The sequence below is a fragment of the Clarias gariepinus genome, chromosome 2 (genome assembly GCF_024256425.1).
Source record: "Clarias gariepinus isolate MV-2021 ecotype Netherlands chromosome 2, CGAR_prim_01v2, whole genome shotgun sequence".
NCBI classification, from domain to species: Eukaryota; Metazoa; Chordata; class Actinopteri; order Siluriformes; family Clariidae; genus Clarias; species Clarias gariepinus.
In genome coordinates this window covers 35,039,906-35,054,091 of record NC_071101.1, presented here as the reverse complement: position 1 = coordinate 35,054,091, position 14,186 = coordinate 35,039,906, and the positions used below count along the sequence as shown (strand labels likewise).

General features: G+C 39.2%; 1 protein-coding gene across 2 annotated transcripts in view; it reads right to left on the bottom strand.

The window, feature by feature from the left end:
- Positions 1-678: 678 nt before the first annotated feature.
- apaf1 (apoptotic peptidase activating factor 1) overlaps positions 679-14,186 on the bottom strand; it is a 41,192-nt gene continuing 27,684 nt past the window's right edge. For both annotated transcript variants that reach the window (XM_053478644.1, XM_053478652.1), the window contains 2 exons: positions 12,250-12,399; positions 679-1,780 (listed from right to left, as the gene is read on the bottom strand). In XM_053478644.1, coding sequence (XP_053334619.1) covers positions 1,622-1,780; positions 12,250-12,399 — 309 coding nt within the window. In that variant the 3' untranslated portion in view covers positions 679-1,621. The remainder of the gene's footprint in view (positions 1,781-12,249; positions 12,400-14,186) is intronic.

The following is a 14,186-nucleotide window of genomic DNA, read 5'->3' as shown; positions in this document are numbered from 1 at the left end:
AGAAGCCAAGACACTGAAGCACTTTGTCAGAAGCCCGGAGGAAGGCCTAAGTGGAGCTGTGTAGGTTTGAACACATTTGAACCAGGATGTATAGATAATATCACGCACAGCCCATTGACACCTGATGTCAAGTCACTGATGATTTCAAAGTTGGACAAACTTCAGAATCTGCTTTATATTGTCTGATTTGAATATCTGTTTGTGCAAATCTGTTATCTTACAGCGCAAAAATAAAAATGTTAAGCTCAGCTCTGGCCCCTTGGGGCATGACTCCTTAGGACCTCTAGGCTGTGCTGTGGTGTCTGGCACCAGAACATAAGCGTTAATCCTTTGGGGTGCTGTACTGTATTGTAGGTTGAGGGGTGGTGCCTCCATGGATCAGAATTGTTTGTCTGGTGCATTCCACGGGCGCTCGGACTGCCAATCGTCAAGTCTTTAATTGAACACTCTCTACATGGCAGGCTGTAGTGTGCTGACTGTTCTGTTACCTTTCCATAGTGGCCTTTATGCACCTTGTCCATCAATTTGTGCTACATTGGCTTTTCTGCGGGATTGAACCAGTCAGACTTGTCTTTAATCCCCGCAGGCATAAATGAGGCTTGGGTATCCACATGCCTATGAATGTTAACAAAAGTTTTAAAAAGCCTTAAAAAAAAGAAGAAGAAAAAGAAGAAGAAGAAGGAGGAGGAGGCTTTATTGTCATTCTACAGAGTACAACAAAATTTGGATATCCTGGTGTGTAGATAAAAAAAAAAACATCTAACAGGTTTATAGAAAAGTGTGTTGTAAAAAGTATGATGCAAAACACTAAGATCAGTTTCACCTGAGTTCACACTTATATTCCATGACCAGCAGTGCAAGTGTGTAGGTGTGTGAGAACACCTTCATTTCCAGACGCTGACATTGAAATAAATAATCAAAATAATTATGCACCAACAATTAATATGTTTTTCAATTTTTTTCACAGTTATTATTCAAGTATTGTCCCTAATATCCTATCAGATTTTCTGTTGTGACCAGAACTTATTCTTTCTTTATTTTATTTTAGGGCACTGACCTTGAATGATTTCATGACTTGCTTTAATTTTATCATCAGCATCTGATTCAGCTGTGGCTGTAAACTCTGTAGAAAATATACAAGGCTGGAATATCGACAGTGCAAAGCTACTGTACCTGATCAATGGCTTTCATTAAGGTCTAAAGTTCAATATAATTGCTTATTTCCCTTTCTTCAGCTCTCAGATTCTAAATGAATGGTTTTAATCTTATTAAAATATTACATGTATATAAACGCCTGCACATGAGGCGTAAGAGATTGTGTTTTCAATACTTTTTTTGTTTTTAAGCTTTTAAGGCTTTGGATCAAATGCTGAGGCACGATGATGCAGTACTTCTTTTCCCCTCCAACGTGGTGTCATTGAGAACGTCTTAAATTAGAACAGAAAGACAAAGATTGTCCTAGAAAAGCACTCATTTGCTTGCACAAAGCAACAGAACACATGTACAGCAGGTCATATTCTGACTGAGATCACAAAACAAACTACTTCTTCTGAAAAAGTTGGAGACAGGTCTGACGTAAAACCCAGGAAATGATTTATGAGTCTGGATTTTTCCCCCCGTCCTAAAGCTGTCCTCGTTCCACCTGCTTCAGGATGTACAGGATGCCAATGTTGTCGATGGTGACAAAAGTTTTGAAGTCAGACGAGACGCAGATACGCTTCAGGTTGTTTCCTGTGGTGTAGAAGGTCTGCAGGGCTTCTCCTTTGTCCACACTCCACCACTGCTCAAGACAAAAAGAAACATCCAACCATTAATAACACACAAAAAAAAATGGTGTGGAGGACAGGATTACACACAGAGAGACACATACAGTAATACGATTTGTTGATAGCAGACAGTTCTGTCCCATGTGAGGCACAACCCAGATCAAACATGGTGATGTCAGGAGCTGTCACTGATACGTGTTTTGGTGCTGACCAGAAATATCTGCAAATTAGCTGTGATGTTGAATCTACATCAATGTCATGTAAAGCTTTTTCATCCCATCAAAAACATGATTATTCAGTCATTTACTCATTTATAGAGCAGGGGAAAGAGCACACTCTCAAAAACTTGAAAACAATACACACACCTGACAGCGTATCACCAAGAGTACTAAAAGCCAGCTGAGCAGCTGGCAGGAGTGTATCTTTAACTTGTCTCTCACACGAGCAGTTGTCCCACGTTTATTCAAGTCTGCCATCATCACAAAACCACTCACACATCTACTCCAAAATTATTTTGCCACTTACACTGGTTGCCATAAAGAACCTAGCAAATCCGATACCATCACATTAACTCTGTGGTCCCAGATACCATCGTTTCAGATTGCATCTTGCTCTAGTGGACAACACAGTAGCCTTGCCCCTACACCATGCACTTCAACAGCTGGACTACAGCTTAACATATGCAAGGATGCTTTTACTTGGCTATAGCTCTGAACTCAATACCTTCTGCCTGGGAAAGCTGTTTGTGGAGCTGACGGACCTAGAGGTCCCAACTCCCACATGTAATCGGATTCTGGACTGTAGATGTACTCATGGATAGACCACTGGTGGTGAGAAATGGGAGACAAGGTCTCTGCTGAGCTTTCAGTCAGCACAGGAACACCACAGGGCAGCAGCCTTAGCTTGAAACTCTACACTCTGCACACCTACGACTGCGTCACCACCATGGACAAAACTGCCATCATTAAATACAAAGATAATAAACCCGTCCTGGGTCTCATCAAGAATGGGGACAACTGCAATGGCTGTAATTCATTAGACTGCTTAGAAGGCTGGACTCAGCTGTCACCCCTTTATCAAGGCCTACCTTACAGAGAGCATCCTCAAATGTAGCATCATTCCCTGGTACAGAAACACCATACAGGCAAAATGGAAGGATCTTCAAGGAGTCATAAATGTTGCAGAGAGGATCATTGGATCTGACCTCCCCTCCATGGACACTTTATACACACAAGACTGCAGGAAAGTGTCCTCAGGGACACACATCACACAGCTCTTTCTCTGCTCATGCACAAGGCACAACACACACCCTCAGACACAACAGACTGGACAGTTTAATCACACACAACAGCTTGTTTCTATAATAGGCAAAAGAAACACTTCACCCCAGTAAGTTTAAATTGAGGACGTGCAATAGTTACATATTTAAGGATCATGTTTTAAAATACACCATCATCAGTATATTATAGTAATAGATTTACATTTAGTAATAAATTTAGTAATAAATAGTGTTTATTATAGTCTGACAGATTCCTTTTACCATTTATTTTCTGTATTATATGTTTATTCCACTTTTATTATATTTCCTGTTGTTGTTATATTTACTGATAGAAAAAAAGATCCAATGCACCAATACAGTTATGTGCACAAATGGCAAATAAAATCTCTAGAATCTTGACTCATTCTGTATACCACTGTATAGAACACTGGGGGTAGACTTTGCTTGTGCCCTGTGATGGACTGGCACCCCATCCACTCACTTGCACAGACCCAAAGTAGGGACATGAGCCATAACCCTGAAGGTATGAGGTCACAATGTTCATGATTATTTAATTTAATTAATTTAGATTGTTTTATATCCGTAAACGTTATTAAGATGCAAAATTGTCACAAAGCAGCTTTACAGAGATAAAAATGTAAAACGTTTGTGCATCACTTTGCCCCTAAAAAAGCAAGCCAGACCTGCCAAATAAAACTTTTAAAATTCTGTCCAGTGGTCGATTTAAGACGCGGCCAACGTTTGAGGCATGTGCAGTATGCTGTCTAAACTTCCAGTTTATCTGAAAGAAAAATACCATAACCTCTCTTTATACTTAACATTTTTGGTGCAGGTTTAGCTTCAGGCAAATATGGAAGGTCTGCCAAATTTTCATAAAATTCTGTCCAGCCAGTTTTGCGTGATGCTGTGACAAATCCTGGCTGGACAGACAGACAGACTTGCAGACGGAAAATTATCTATGACTCGTTTTGGGTACTCCAATGTGTGCAAGTAAAGATGCCATTGAAAAAGTGAGTTCTGACCAATGTACAAACAAAAGCTTTCTTTTATTTATATCGATTACAGGAATGACTAGTTAGATTTTAAATGCAAGCCACTCCTTTATCAGCCACTGACACAGTCGATGGAGACTACTGAGAGTTGTTCTCACCAAGTTTACCAATGAGGAATAGGAGCTAAATTTCCATTCAATAGACTTATATATCACTTATAATGTAACCCTATACACAAAAATAATAGATTTATTTCAACAAGAGTGAAAAGATCAAATCAAGCATTCCTGTGGCTGGTATTTACCTATTGGATTTATTAAAAGGTTTACACCACATCTCTCGTTCTCATTAATGGTTCACTTTAGTCAGGTCAGATTTTGTGAAACATCACACCTCTATGTAATTTTTAAGATATGGGTGCTCCACCAATCCAGATTTAGTCCCTTCTCTGGGAAGGCTTTCCACTAGATTTGATACAAGGCTACTGTATGTGGATTGGTGTTCATTTAGCTTTAAGAGCTTTACTGAGGTCATACCATACCATACCATACCACTTTATTTCTAAAGCACTTTAAAACAACAACAAAGCTGACCAAAGTGCTGTACAAAAGTCAACAATCAGGACATAAACAGTAGGGTGTTTTATAATAAAAAGTTAAATTTGATAAATAAAAAAAAGAAAAATTTAAATTTAAAATGATCGTAACAAGAAAAGGAAACAACTAAGAACATAACGACACAATAATCTACTTCTACTAATAATAGTCATAATAAAAAAAAAATAATAATCCCAAGAGAAACAAGATATAAAACACAAAACATCTCAAAATGCTTCACACTGAGTTGAAGGCCAAAGAGTAAAAATGAGTTTTTAATCGTGATTTAAAAACAGCCACTGATGGAGCTTGTCGAATGAGTAAGGGTAATTCCATAATTGAGGAGCAGCTACTGAAAAGGCACGATCACCTCGAAGTTTGCAACGGGTTTTTGGAATTTTAAGAAGCAGCTTGTCAGTAGACCTGAGAGAGCGAGATGGAACATATGGGTGCAACAATTCCACCAGATAGGCTGGAGCAAGACCATTTAAACACTTAAATACAAATAAATTTTTTTTAAAACGGATCCGAAAATACACTGGAAGCCAGTGAAGGGAAGCCAAGATTGGGGTAATATGCTCTCGTCTCGTCTGCCTATACCAGTTAAAAAACGGGCTGTGGCATTTTGCACCAACTGTAAGCGCACCATAGTGGTGTGGCTGATTCCAAAGAACAATGCATTGCAATAGTCAAGACGAGAGGTTATAAAAGCATGGACAACCGATTCCAGGTCTTGCCTTGACAATATAGACTTAATCTTTGCTACTCGCCTCAAATGGAAAAAAACGGATTTTACCACAGCATTTACTTGACTATCCATTTTTAGAGTAGGATCCATTTTATTACCCAAATTTGTAATCAAGGCTTTCTCAGATGGGCCCAAGGAGGCGAGGTCAAAGCGAGCAGATTTGCGGGAGCCATTTGGTCTAAACAACATAACTTCTGTCTTTTCCTCATTGACATTTAAGAAATTAAAAGCCAACCACTTTTTAACATCAACAAGGCAGTCCAAAAGAAGCTTGACAGAACATGCACCATTGTGCTTTAATAGGAGGTAAACTTGACAGTCATCTGCATAAAAATGAAAGGAGATGTTATATTTCTGGAAAATACCTCCGAGTGGGAGTAAATACAAAGAAAATAAAAGTGGACCAAGAATGGAGCCCTGTGGTACCCCCCAAGAAAGGGCAGCAGAGTTGGAAGTGAAAGCATCTATATTAACACAGAAGGTTCTATCAGAGAGGTAGGACCCAAACCACCGCAAGGCTGAGCCTGTAATGCCCACCCACTGTTCCAACCTGGATAAAAGAATCTCATGATCTACGGTGTCAAAGGCCGCTGTTAAATCTAGAAGCACAAGTAGTACAGAATCTCCGGAGTCGGTTGCTAAAAAAATGTCATTAAAAACTCTTAAAAGAGCAGACTCAGTGCTATGGCGAGTTTTAAACCCAGACTGAAACACTTCCAAAATTGCCTGTTCATCAAGGAAGGGCTGCAGTTGCAAATAGACAATTTTTTCCACAAGTTTGGCCAAAAAAGGTAGCTTGGAGATAGGCCTAAAATTTGACGAAACAGAGGGATCCAGGCCAGACTTTTTTAGCAAGGGTTGCACCACAGCATGTTTGAAATTTTTCGGCATCTCATTAGAAATTAAACGGCTATTAATAAAAGCAAGAATAAAAGGACCCAAAGTGGGGAAAACTTTCTTAACAAAATTAGGAGGGGTAACATCAAAAGGAGAGCCAAATGGCTTACTACTGGACACCAGATCCTCTAAAAAAGAAAGGGAGACAGGCTCAAAATGCTCGAACACATTCATACAAGGTCTTAAAATTGGTGGGTCGCTAACAGATGGTAAAATAAGGGACCTGATGTGTATAATCTTATCCATAAAATAGTGAAGGGATTCATTACAGGTTTCCATAGAAGCCTTTGGTCAGACACTGATGTTGGGATGTCAAGGAGACTCCTTCAGTCAAGGCTCTGTACAGGACAGTCGAGTTCTTTCACTCTAACTTGAACACACCATGTCTTCATTGAGCTCTTCATGGGTTATGTAGAGTATATGAAACTATAAGCTGATGCCTTTAATATCTTAGATAGACAAAGAATTCTACCTGCTTCAAAATCTCTAAAGCACAACAAAAGGACCAATTTGATTAAGGCATAAGCGCACAGGCCATAGCACAAGGACAACTTGAATTATTCACCAAGCAAGACATATGACTCTCCATTATCAACCATTGCTCAGTGCATTTCTTCGAGTATGTGTGTAACAGAGAGAGGCCTTTTTTCAAAGCTGAGACAGCAGGACTACAGTGTGTCCCAAAATGCACCCAGACGCCATTAAGAGCTTTGCCCTTTCCACCCTCCCCCTCAAAGTACTCCTCTAGGAAAAAGCAGACTGACCTTGCTTAAGTGTGCGTGTGTGTGTGCGGCCATCAATCAAGCCATCCAATCAGCGTAATGCAGCACAGCGTCTTTAACAGAACAGCATAACTCAATGGTGAAGGTGAGAAAAAGCCATTAGGATTCAGAATGTCTGCAGGATGCGCAAAACTGAAATCTGTATGCATGCACATAAGCGTTTGTTTGTTTTAGCTGATAAAAAAAAAATGGACATTTTGTAAAAGGGAGAGTGAGAGACTGCATCTATTACACCTGAGCTCCTGGCAGCTACTCGTTGTGCAACAGAGCGCGGGAGTGTGAAAAGCGAGAGAAAATAGAGTGTGTCCACAAAGTGAAACTGAAGGACATTGTGTTTTACTAAGGTTAGGGAAAAAATACAAATCTGGTGAAGGCAGCAAGACTAGAGAGGTTTCTCATATCAAACGAGCAACGAAGGAAAGAAATCAAAATTCTCAGAGTTTGGGTACACCAGATGGACTGGAAATGTGTACGGATGAGTAAGTGAATATCTGTATTGATCTACCAGTATGTGTCAGCATGTGCATGCCCCATATATTTAACCACTGAGACAATTCAAATCAGTGGAGGAGGAAAAGTGCAGGGAGTTGAGTGGGAAGGAGAACAAAATTTAAATAATAACAAAGACATAAAAAAAAAAATACAAGGTGGCCACCCAGAAGTCCCATATAGCAAGGGAGAGGAACAGCGGGCCACACAGCATAATTTATTGTGGACCAGCAGTTGTATATATGCATGGATATGTTTACTACTATTTTGAGGTTTTGAAAGCCTTAAATTGGCTGAGGGTCGACATTATCATTGTGCAGTACCAAAATAAGAGCCAGAGCAGTAGATACAACCGGTTAGAAATTGCATCCACGTCTCAGTAATTGAGGAACATCAGTAACTACCCAGCTATATTACTTCTCTATTTCTTTTTGAATTCTGTCTATAATCAACTGTCTCTCCATCTCATCCAGAAAAACCTCCTAACCAGCCTGGCTTTAAAGCTTACACATAGCCATCATTGAGAAGCTTCACATCGCTAGACCATTCCTCATCCTCCTTGACCTTTCAGAGGAACTGAGATAGTTACTTTCTCTCAAAAGTCAAGACTCACTCCTCAATGGTCACAAGGCTTAGAGCTCATGACAGCATGGGGACAGTTTGCCGTTTTTCCTTGAGGAATGCTCTTAAGTGTATTGAGAGTTGCCCTGCCCAGACTCTTCACTGGTGGCCCTCAAGGCTCAAGTATCTTCTGTTTTTCTGTCATGAATTGGGATCTGCTGCCAATGTTCTGGTGCCAGACAACCCAGCTCACCCCTAGGTGGTTTTGATGTTAATGGTTAATGGCTGGTCGGTGTATCTCGGTGCTAGTGTGTGTGAACTGCCTGAGGAAAGCTGATCAGCTTAAAGCAGCCATGTTTGTTTTTTTAGCTGCTCCCATTACGAGGACACCAAAGTTGACCATCTGATCTACATGCAACTTGGCACAGGTTTTATGCCAGATGCCCTTCCTGTTGCAACTCTCTATTCTATGCAGGCTTGGGACCAGCCCTAAGCATCCAGTGCTAGGTTTGGGCATTTGGTGGACATCAAACCCATGCCTTCTGCATGGCAAATGAGAATCAACCCAAAACTTTAAGGCAAAGAAGTAGAATGTTTAGGAATGGGCCAAGCGACCTACCCGTGCCAAGTATGAACAGAGCCATGACAACAAACAAAAAGTAAAATAGGGTTAGAACCCTAACCCTAAAGTAAATGCCTCCAATATACTGTGGTAGACACCTAAAATAACAATAACTTTGTTTTACATACACTACCTCACAACTCAGACATCAGACATTTTTCTACACTTTTACCCTTCAAGGAAAGATTGAGCACAAGCCTCTTGTTTTTGCGGTACGTGTGTGTTATTCCTGATGCGGAAAAACAAATGTTTTTAAGTGGGTCTGGTCTCTGATAAAGGTGAAGATCCTGGAAGAAATGAGTGTGAATAGACTTAGGAAACCTGTGAGATTGTGTGAGCGATTGTGTGAAAGATTGTGTGTTTTGCTTAAAGGCTCTCCCTGAACAGGAAATCTTTTCACACAGCATATTATGATCCGTGTCTCACAGGACACACACACACACACACACACACACACACACAAACAAAACACATTTGATTTGTGAAACCAAGCAACATTGCAGCAGAAGATTTATAGCAGTGGTGTCTTGCAAGATCTATCCATCACTATCCCGACGCAGGTCAACACATACACTTTTACACACGTGCACCATGAGATGAAGGAATGTAAAGGTTAAACATAATGTCGGAAGGTTAATAAGAACACCAATAATGAAGAGCCAGTATCAAAGTCAATACTATCCATAATTATTGGCACAGTTTCTAAAAAATAATAAGAAATAATTTGTTATTTTGTAAATAATTTGTGTAAGTATTTTAGAATTCAATTACATCAATCCAAACAATAATCTATTATTTATTTCCAGTAATGCTTTTTCCTGGTCAGAGTTGGCTTAGATCCGGAGCTAATCCTGAGAACACCGGGAGCAAAACAGGAATAAACACTGAATTGATTGCTAGGTCACAGCAAAGCACCCTACATGCACACACTTGTTCACATGTGGGGCAATTTTACTAGTACACACACAAACAGTAAATGTGAGATTATACAAATGTTGCATGCATGAGGCTTGTTTCAGGTCCTCCAAATATGCATGCAAGACGGCTACTAGATTTGGTCTTCAAAAACTAGTTTTTGTTTTACTGTTTTATAGGAATTTGTGTGGTAAAGCAGTACCCAGTGGTTGTTCTGGATGAAAGCCTACCCTGTGTAAAGTCTGCAGCACATGAAAAAGCATGAGGAATCAAAGCAGAGCTAACACTGACGCATCCAAAAGAGTCTGACATTAAGCATGTCTGCATCAGACTCTAGGTAATGACCTTGAGGCAGAAGAGAAGATGCAGAAAAGTATTACAAACTCTACTTACTGTAACACAACCTTCTGCTTGACCTATTTTATTATAATGTGTGTGTTTTGACCCACAAGCATAAAAATACATGCTATCTCACAGCCATCTCTTGCAAGAATGTCAGAAGGAAAAAGGAATGAGAATTTAAAATGATCATTGATTAAGAACTGATAATTTTTTTGGTGAGTATTCTGACCATTTGTTATTTTGTCTGTGATCAGGTTTTGGTCTATTCAGATGGCTATAATGTTTATCATTCTTATTCCATATACAAAACCACAATATAGTTAAGCAAGAAATGAGAGAGAGCCACTAGATTTTTCTGCTACTTGTCTTACAGCACACTGCGGTTTAATTCTCACCTCTGATTTGTCTGAAGGTGTGTATTATTTGTGCACAACAGCTCAGCTCGGGCAGTCATTCTGGCTCTAACATGAACGATGGGTTTATATTAACACGCTGATTCTAATACGCCATTGTTTCCATAGTAACACCTTGTATACATAAGCATGAGATTTTTAACTTATAAAAAATGGTTTTATAAAAACTGTTAAAAGCAGCTATAACCTAATTTAACCTATATTTGGGACAAGGTGATCATCTTGGCCCAAATATATACAAATTTAAATGTAATTCTAAACTGTTGAAAAGTACAACTGAACTTTAAATATAACTTCTGTGCTATTAGAGGAATGAGACACTTCAGCATATGCTGATTCAGGAAAATAATTTATATATTTCACATGCTAATTAGTTTTTTTACGCATGTTAATGTGTTGTTATTATTATATAACTTGGATATAGTAGCACATGCATATTTTAATCAGCTGTATGTTACATAATTATATGAATCATTTGTATCACTTTCAAAAAGCCATGTTACTCAACTTACCAAATGCAAAATACACAATCAGCATTGATGTTATTACGAAAAATAACAGCACCTTGGCACTAAGTCGGGGAGTCTAATGAGACGTGGCAGATTGAGAACTGTGCAAGCTTGCATGATGATAATCTACCAGATCCTGTAGCACAGAGTGGCACCCTGATGGAAGAGTCATGATCAATCACAACTCATTATCAGTCCTCACACTCATCCATCACATCAAAAGGGGCACTCTGAAGCAGAGCTGGATTGAGCTGCTCATTTATACTCATCCAAGCCTAGCTCTGTGGCCGCAGCTCTTTTGGTTAAGAAGTAAAAGGAGAGGAATAATGCTGCCGTGTACAATACTTACGTGTAAAACCTTAGCCTTCTTAGGTAGTTAAGAGTTTTGATACCACATCAACTGCTGCACATTTCTACTCATCATACCACAGAGACAGCACTGGTTGAGGTGGTAAGTGACTGGCCTCTGATCAGACCTTTTGACACCATTAAGCATACTTTTATCTTTGATTGATTAGAAAAAAAGTTAAAAAAACTTTCTCCTTGCTTAGGTCTTATTTTACTGATCATTATCAGTTTGTAGATTGTGCCTTCTAAAACCATGACATTTTAAAGTAAAGTTTGGTGTTGCACAAGGTTTCATTTTAGGTCCATTGCAATTTCCTATCTATATGCTTCCTATATATAATTTTAAAACATGGTATAAGGTTTTCAGTGTTGTGCTGATGACACACAGCTACTGTATGCTGTATAATTACAACAAAGTCATATGAGAGTTGTTAAAAGTTGGGCAATGTATAAAGAACATTAGACACTGGATGCTTATTTAAAAATAAAATCTCATCACGTAGAGTGATTCTGTATGGCCTTTCTGTTTCATTATGTGCAAGAGCAAAAGACCATTGTGTGATATTTCGCGATTTAGTATTTCACTTGTGGCTCATATACAGTAGATAATATTACTATAGCAGGCTCATCCTAGAAACATTGCCAAGATACAAAATGTCATAAAATATGATAGTCCTTCATTAGTGCTGCAAAATTTATCAACAAAACAAGCTCCAGTTAGTGCAGAATGCATCAGCCAAAGTCCAAAACCAGACGATATGACAGAACAACCTTATCTTAAAATTTCACATTCATTTTAAAATACTACTATTGACATATAAAGGACGGAATGGTCTTGCACCACAGTAGCTGAATGAATTACTGCTCTTTTAAAATCCCTTGTGCCCACTTACATCAAAGGTTGCAGGCTATTTGTTGGGACCTCACATATGTTAATGGTCAGGACAGGACACAGACTAACAGAAACCTTGTACGTGTGTGCATGTATACCTTGATGTATCCGCCAGTAGATACCAGGACCTTGTTATCTGGAGAGAAGTGCAAATCAGTCACCCAGCCTCCGTGGAAGGAATCCATTGAGTCCTTGCTCTCCCGGGAACAGATCTTAAGCAGGCTTCCACCATTCATTATGTTCCATAGCTGAATGCAAGATAAATAACAAGGTGAAACACGTTATACCCTGTGGCAGAGAGGGTGTGGTTGAGTCAGCAGGTAACATTTGATTACTCTCACCTCTACTTTATTACTGGTAGTCCATTTATATAGAGTATTTACGCATTTTTTTCTTTCTGTAGACACATTTTGCAGTGAGAGGGGGCACTAACGCACAACACTTGCCTTAAAATAAAATTGAGGTGAAAGGATTTTTGGTTATTGGGGCAGGAAAAGTAAAGATAAAAAAGCTCAAAGCTATGAACAGTATCAGTTGCGTGTCTACCAAGCCAAGCCAGGGTGTGATGGATTTTTTCCTAATTAATCTTAATCTGATTAAAATTCTCCCTAATTAATTAACTACCATACCATAAGAAAAAATCTGCATTCTCTTAGGACACATAAAGCAAAATTCTTTTCAGGGTACTGCTCATGGGGCATCACAGGGCACTGTCTACACTAATGGTTGACCTTCTTCATGCATGACCTGATAGATGCCCATGATTGCCTAGTGTTGCTGTGATTAACAGGAGAGTGAGATTATGTCCCTGATTAAATCCATCAATACATTTGACAAAAAAGAGCCAGCATTTGAAATTCTTTGATATGTACAGTAACAGCTCAGTTTACAGCAGAAAACTCATTGACTCCATATCCATGTCCGCTGCATGCAATGTCAAAGCATTTTAAGTTTGCTGCAGTGAATGCTTGTATACTGTTATGTTATCAGACCAGTACTAGCCAATGTACCAGTACACAGTGTACCAGAGCACAGACGGAAATGATTGCATGCTAGGTTTCTATGGGAACTAAGCTTGTGCACTTCATCTTCCTCATCCTTGCCAAAGCAACTACTGTATAAATAAAACGGGTTTGAGCAACGTGACACTGTAAGGCTTGAATCGCCCAAAAAAAGAGAGAATTCCATCTCTCATTTTCTCTGAACACCATGTTTAAAGGGAAAGCAACAGCTTCTACAGTTTACACAACAAAACTCTAAACCTCTTTCGCACAGCCAAACAGTAAGAGTGTGACAGTGTGAGCGAGTGAGAGAGAGGATGACAGTTTTGGCAACAGCAAGAGGCATGTCTGAGAGAAGCAGAAAGGATGGAAGAAGAAAGTATAGAAGAAAACAAGCCAGAGTTCAAAGAACGGAAGTGGAAATAACTGTTCTGGTGGCGCCTCATGTCACACTGAGAAGAAGGAAACCCTGCTGTCCTGCTTCCCTCATTAGGAGGTTGAGTGCTGTTTCTCAAAAGGCGCATAAACATTAATAGAGCGCAGCTGCTATTGAATCCAGCTCTCACACAGGAACGTTCCAATAATTGATTCTACACATTCAAAATACTTTTTAATTGGGTCCGTGCAGCCTTGGTGAAGATGTCTGGGCCTATTTGTGAAAGATCAAATTTATTAACAGTACTAGCAGGTTAGATTGTTTTTATTAAGCTAAATCATCATCCAGGATGAATGCAAACAATCACAGCCAATCAACCTCCACATTCATTTCATTTACAGAATAAATTACATTTAAAGAAATAAATAAACAACTCTTTTAAACTGAAGCTAGTACATTTAGACATTAAAATATGCAGTTTGTCTTTTTTACCTTTTTACCACCTAATCTACTATACTTTACACGTAATGATTTTATTGTGATCGTTGACCCTGACTACGACCTTAACCCATGCAATTATTCTGAAGCTGCTGGTGTAATTATAATGAAGAATTGTGTTATTGGACTCCAAAGCAGGTGTATATAGTAACATACACAG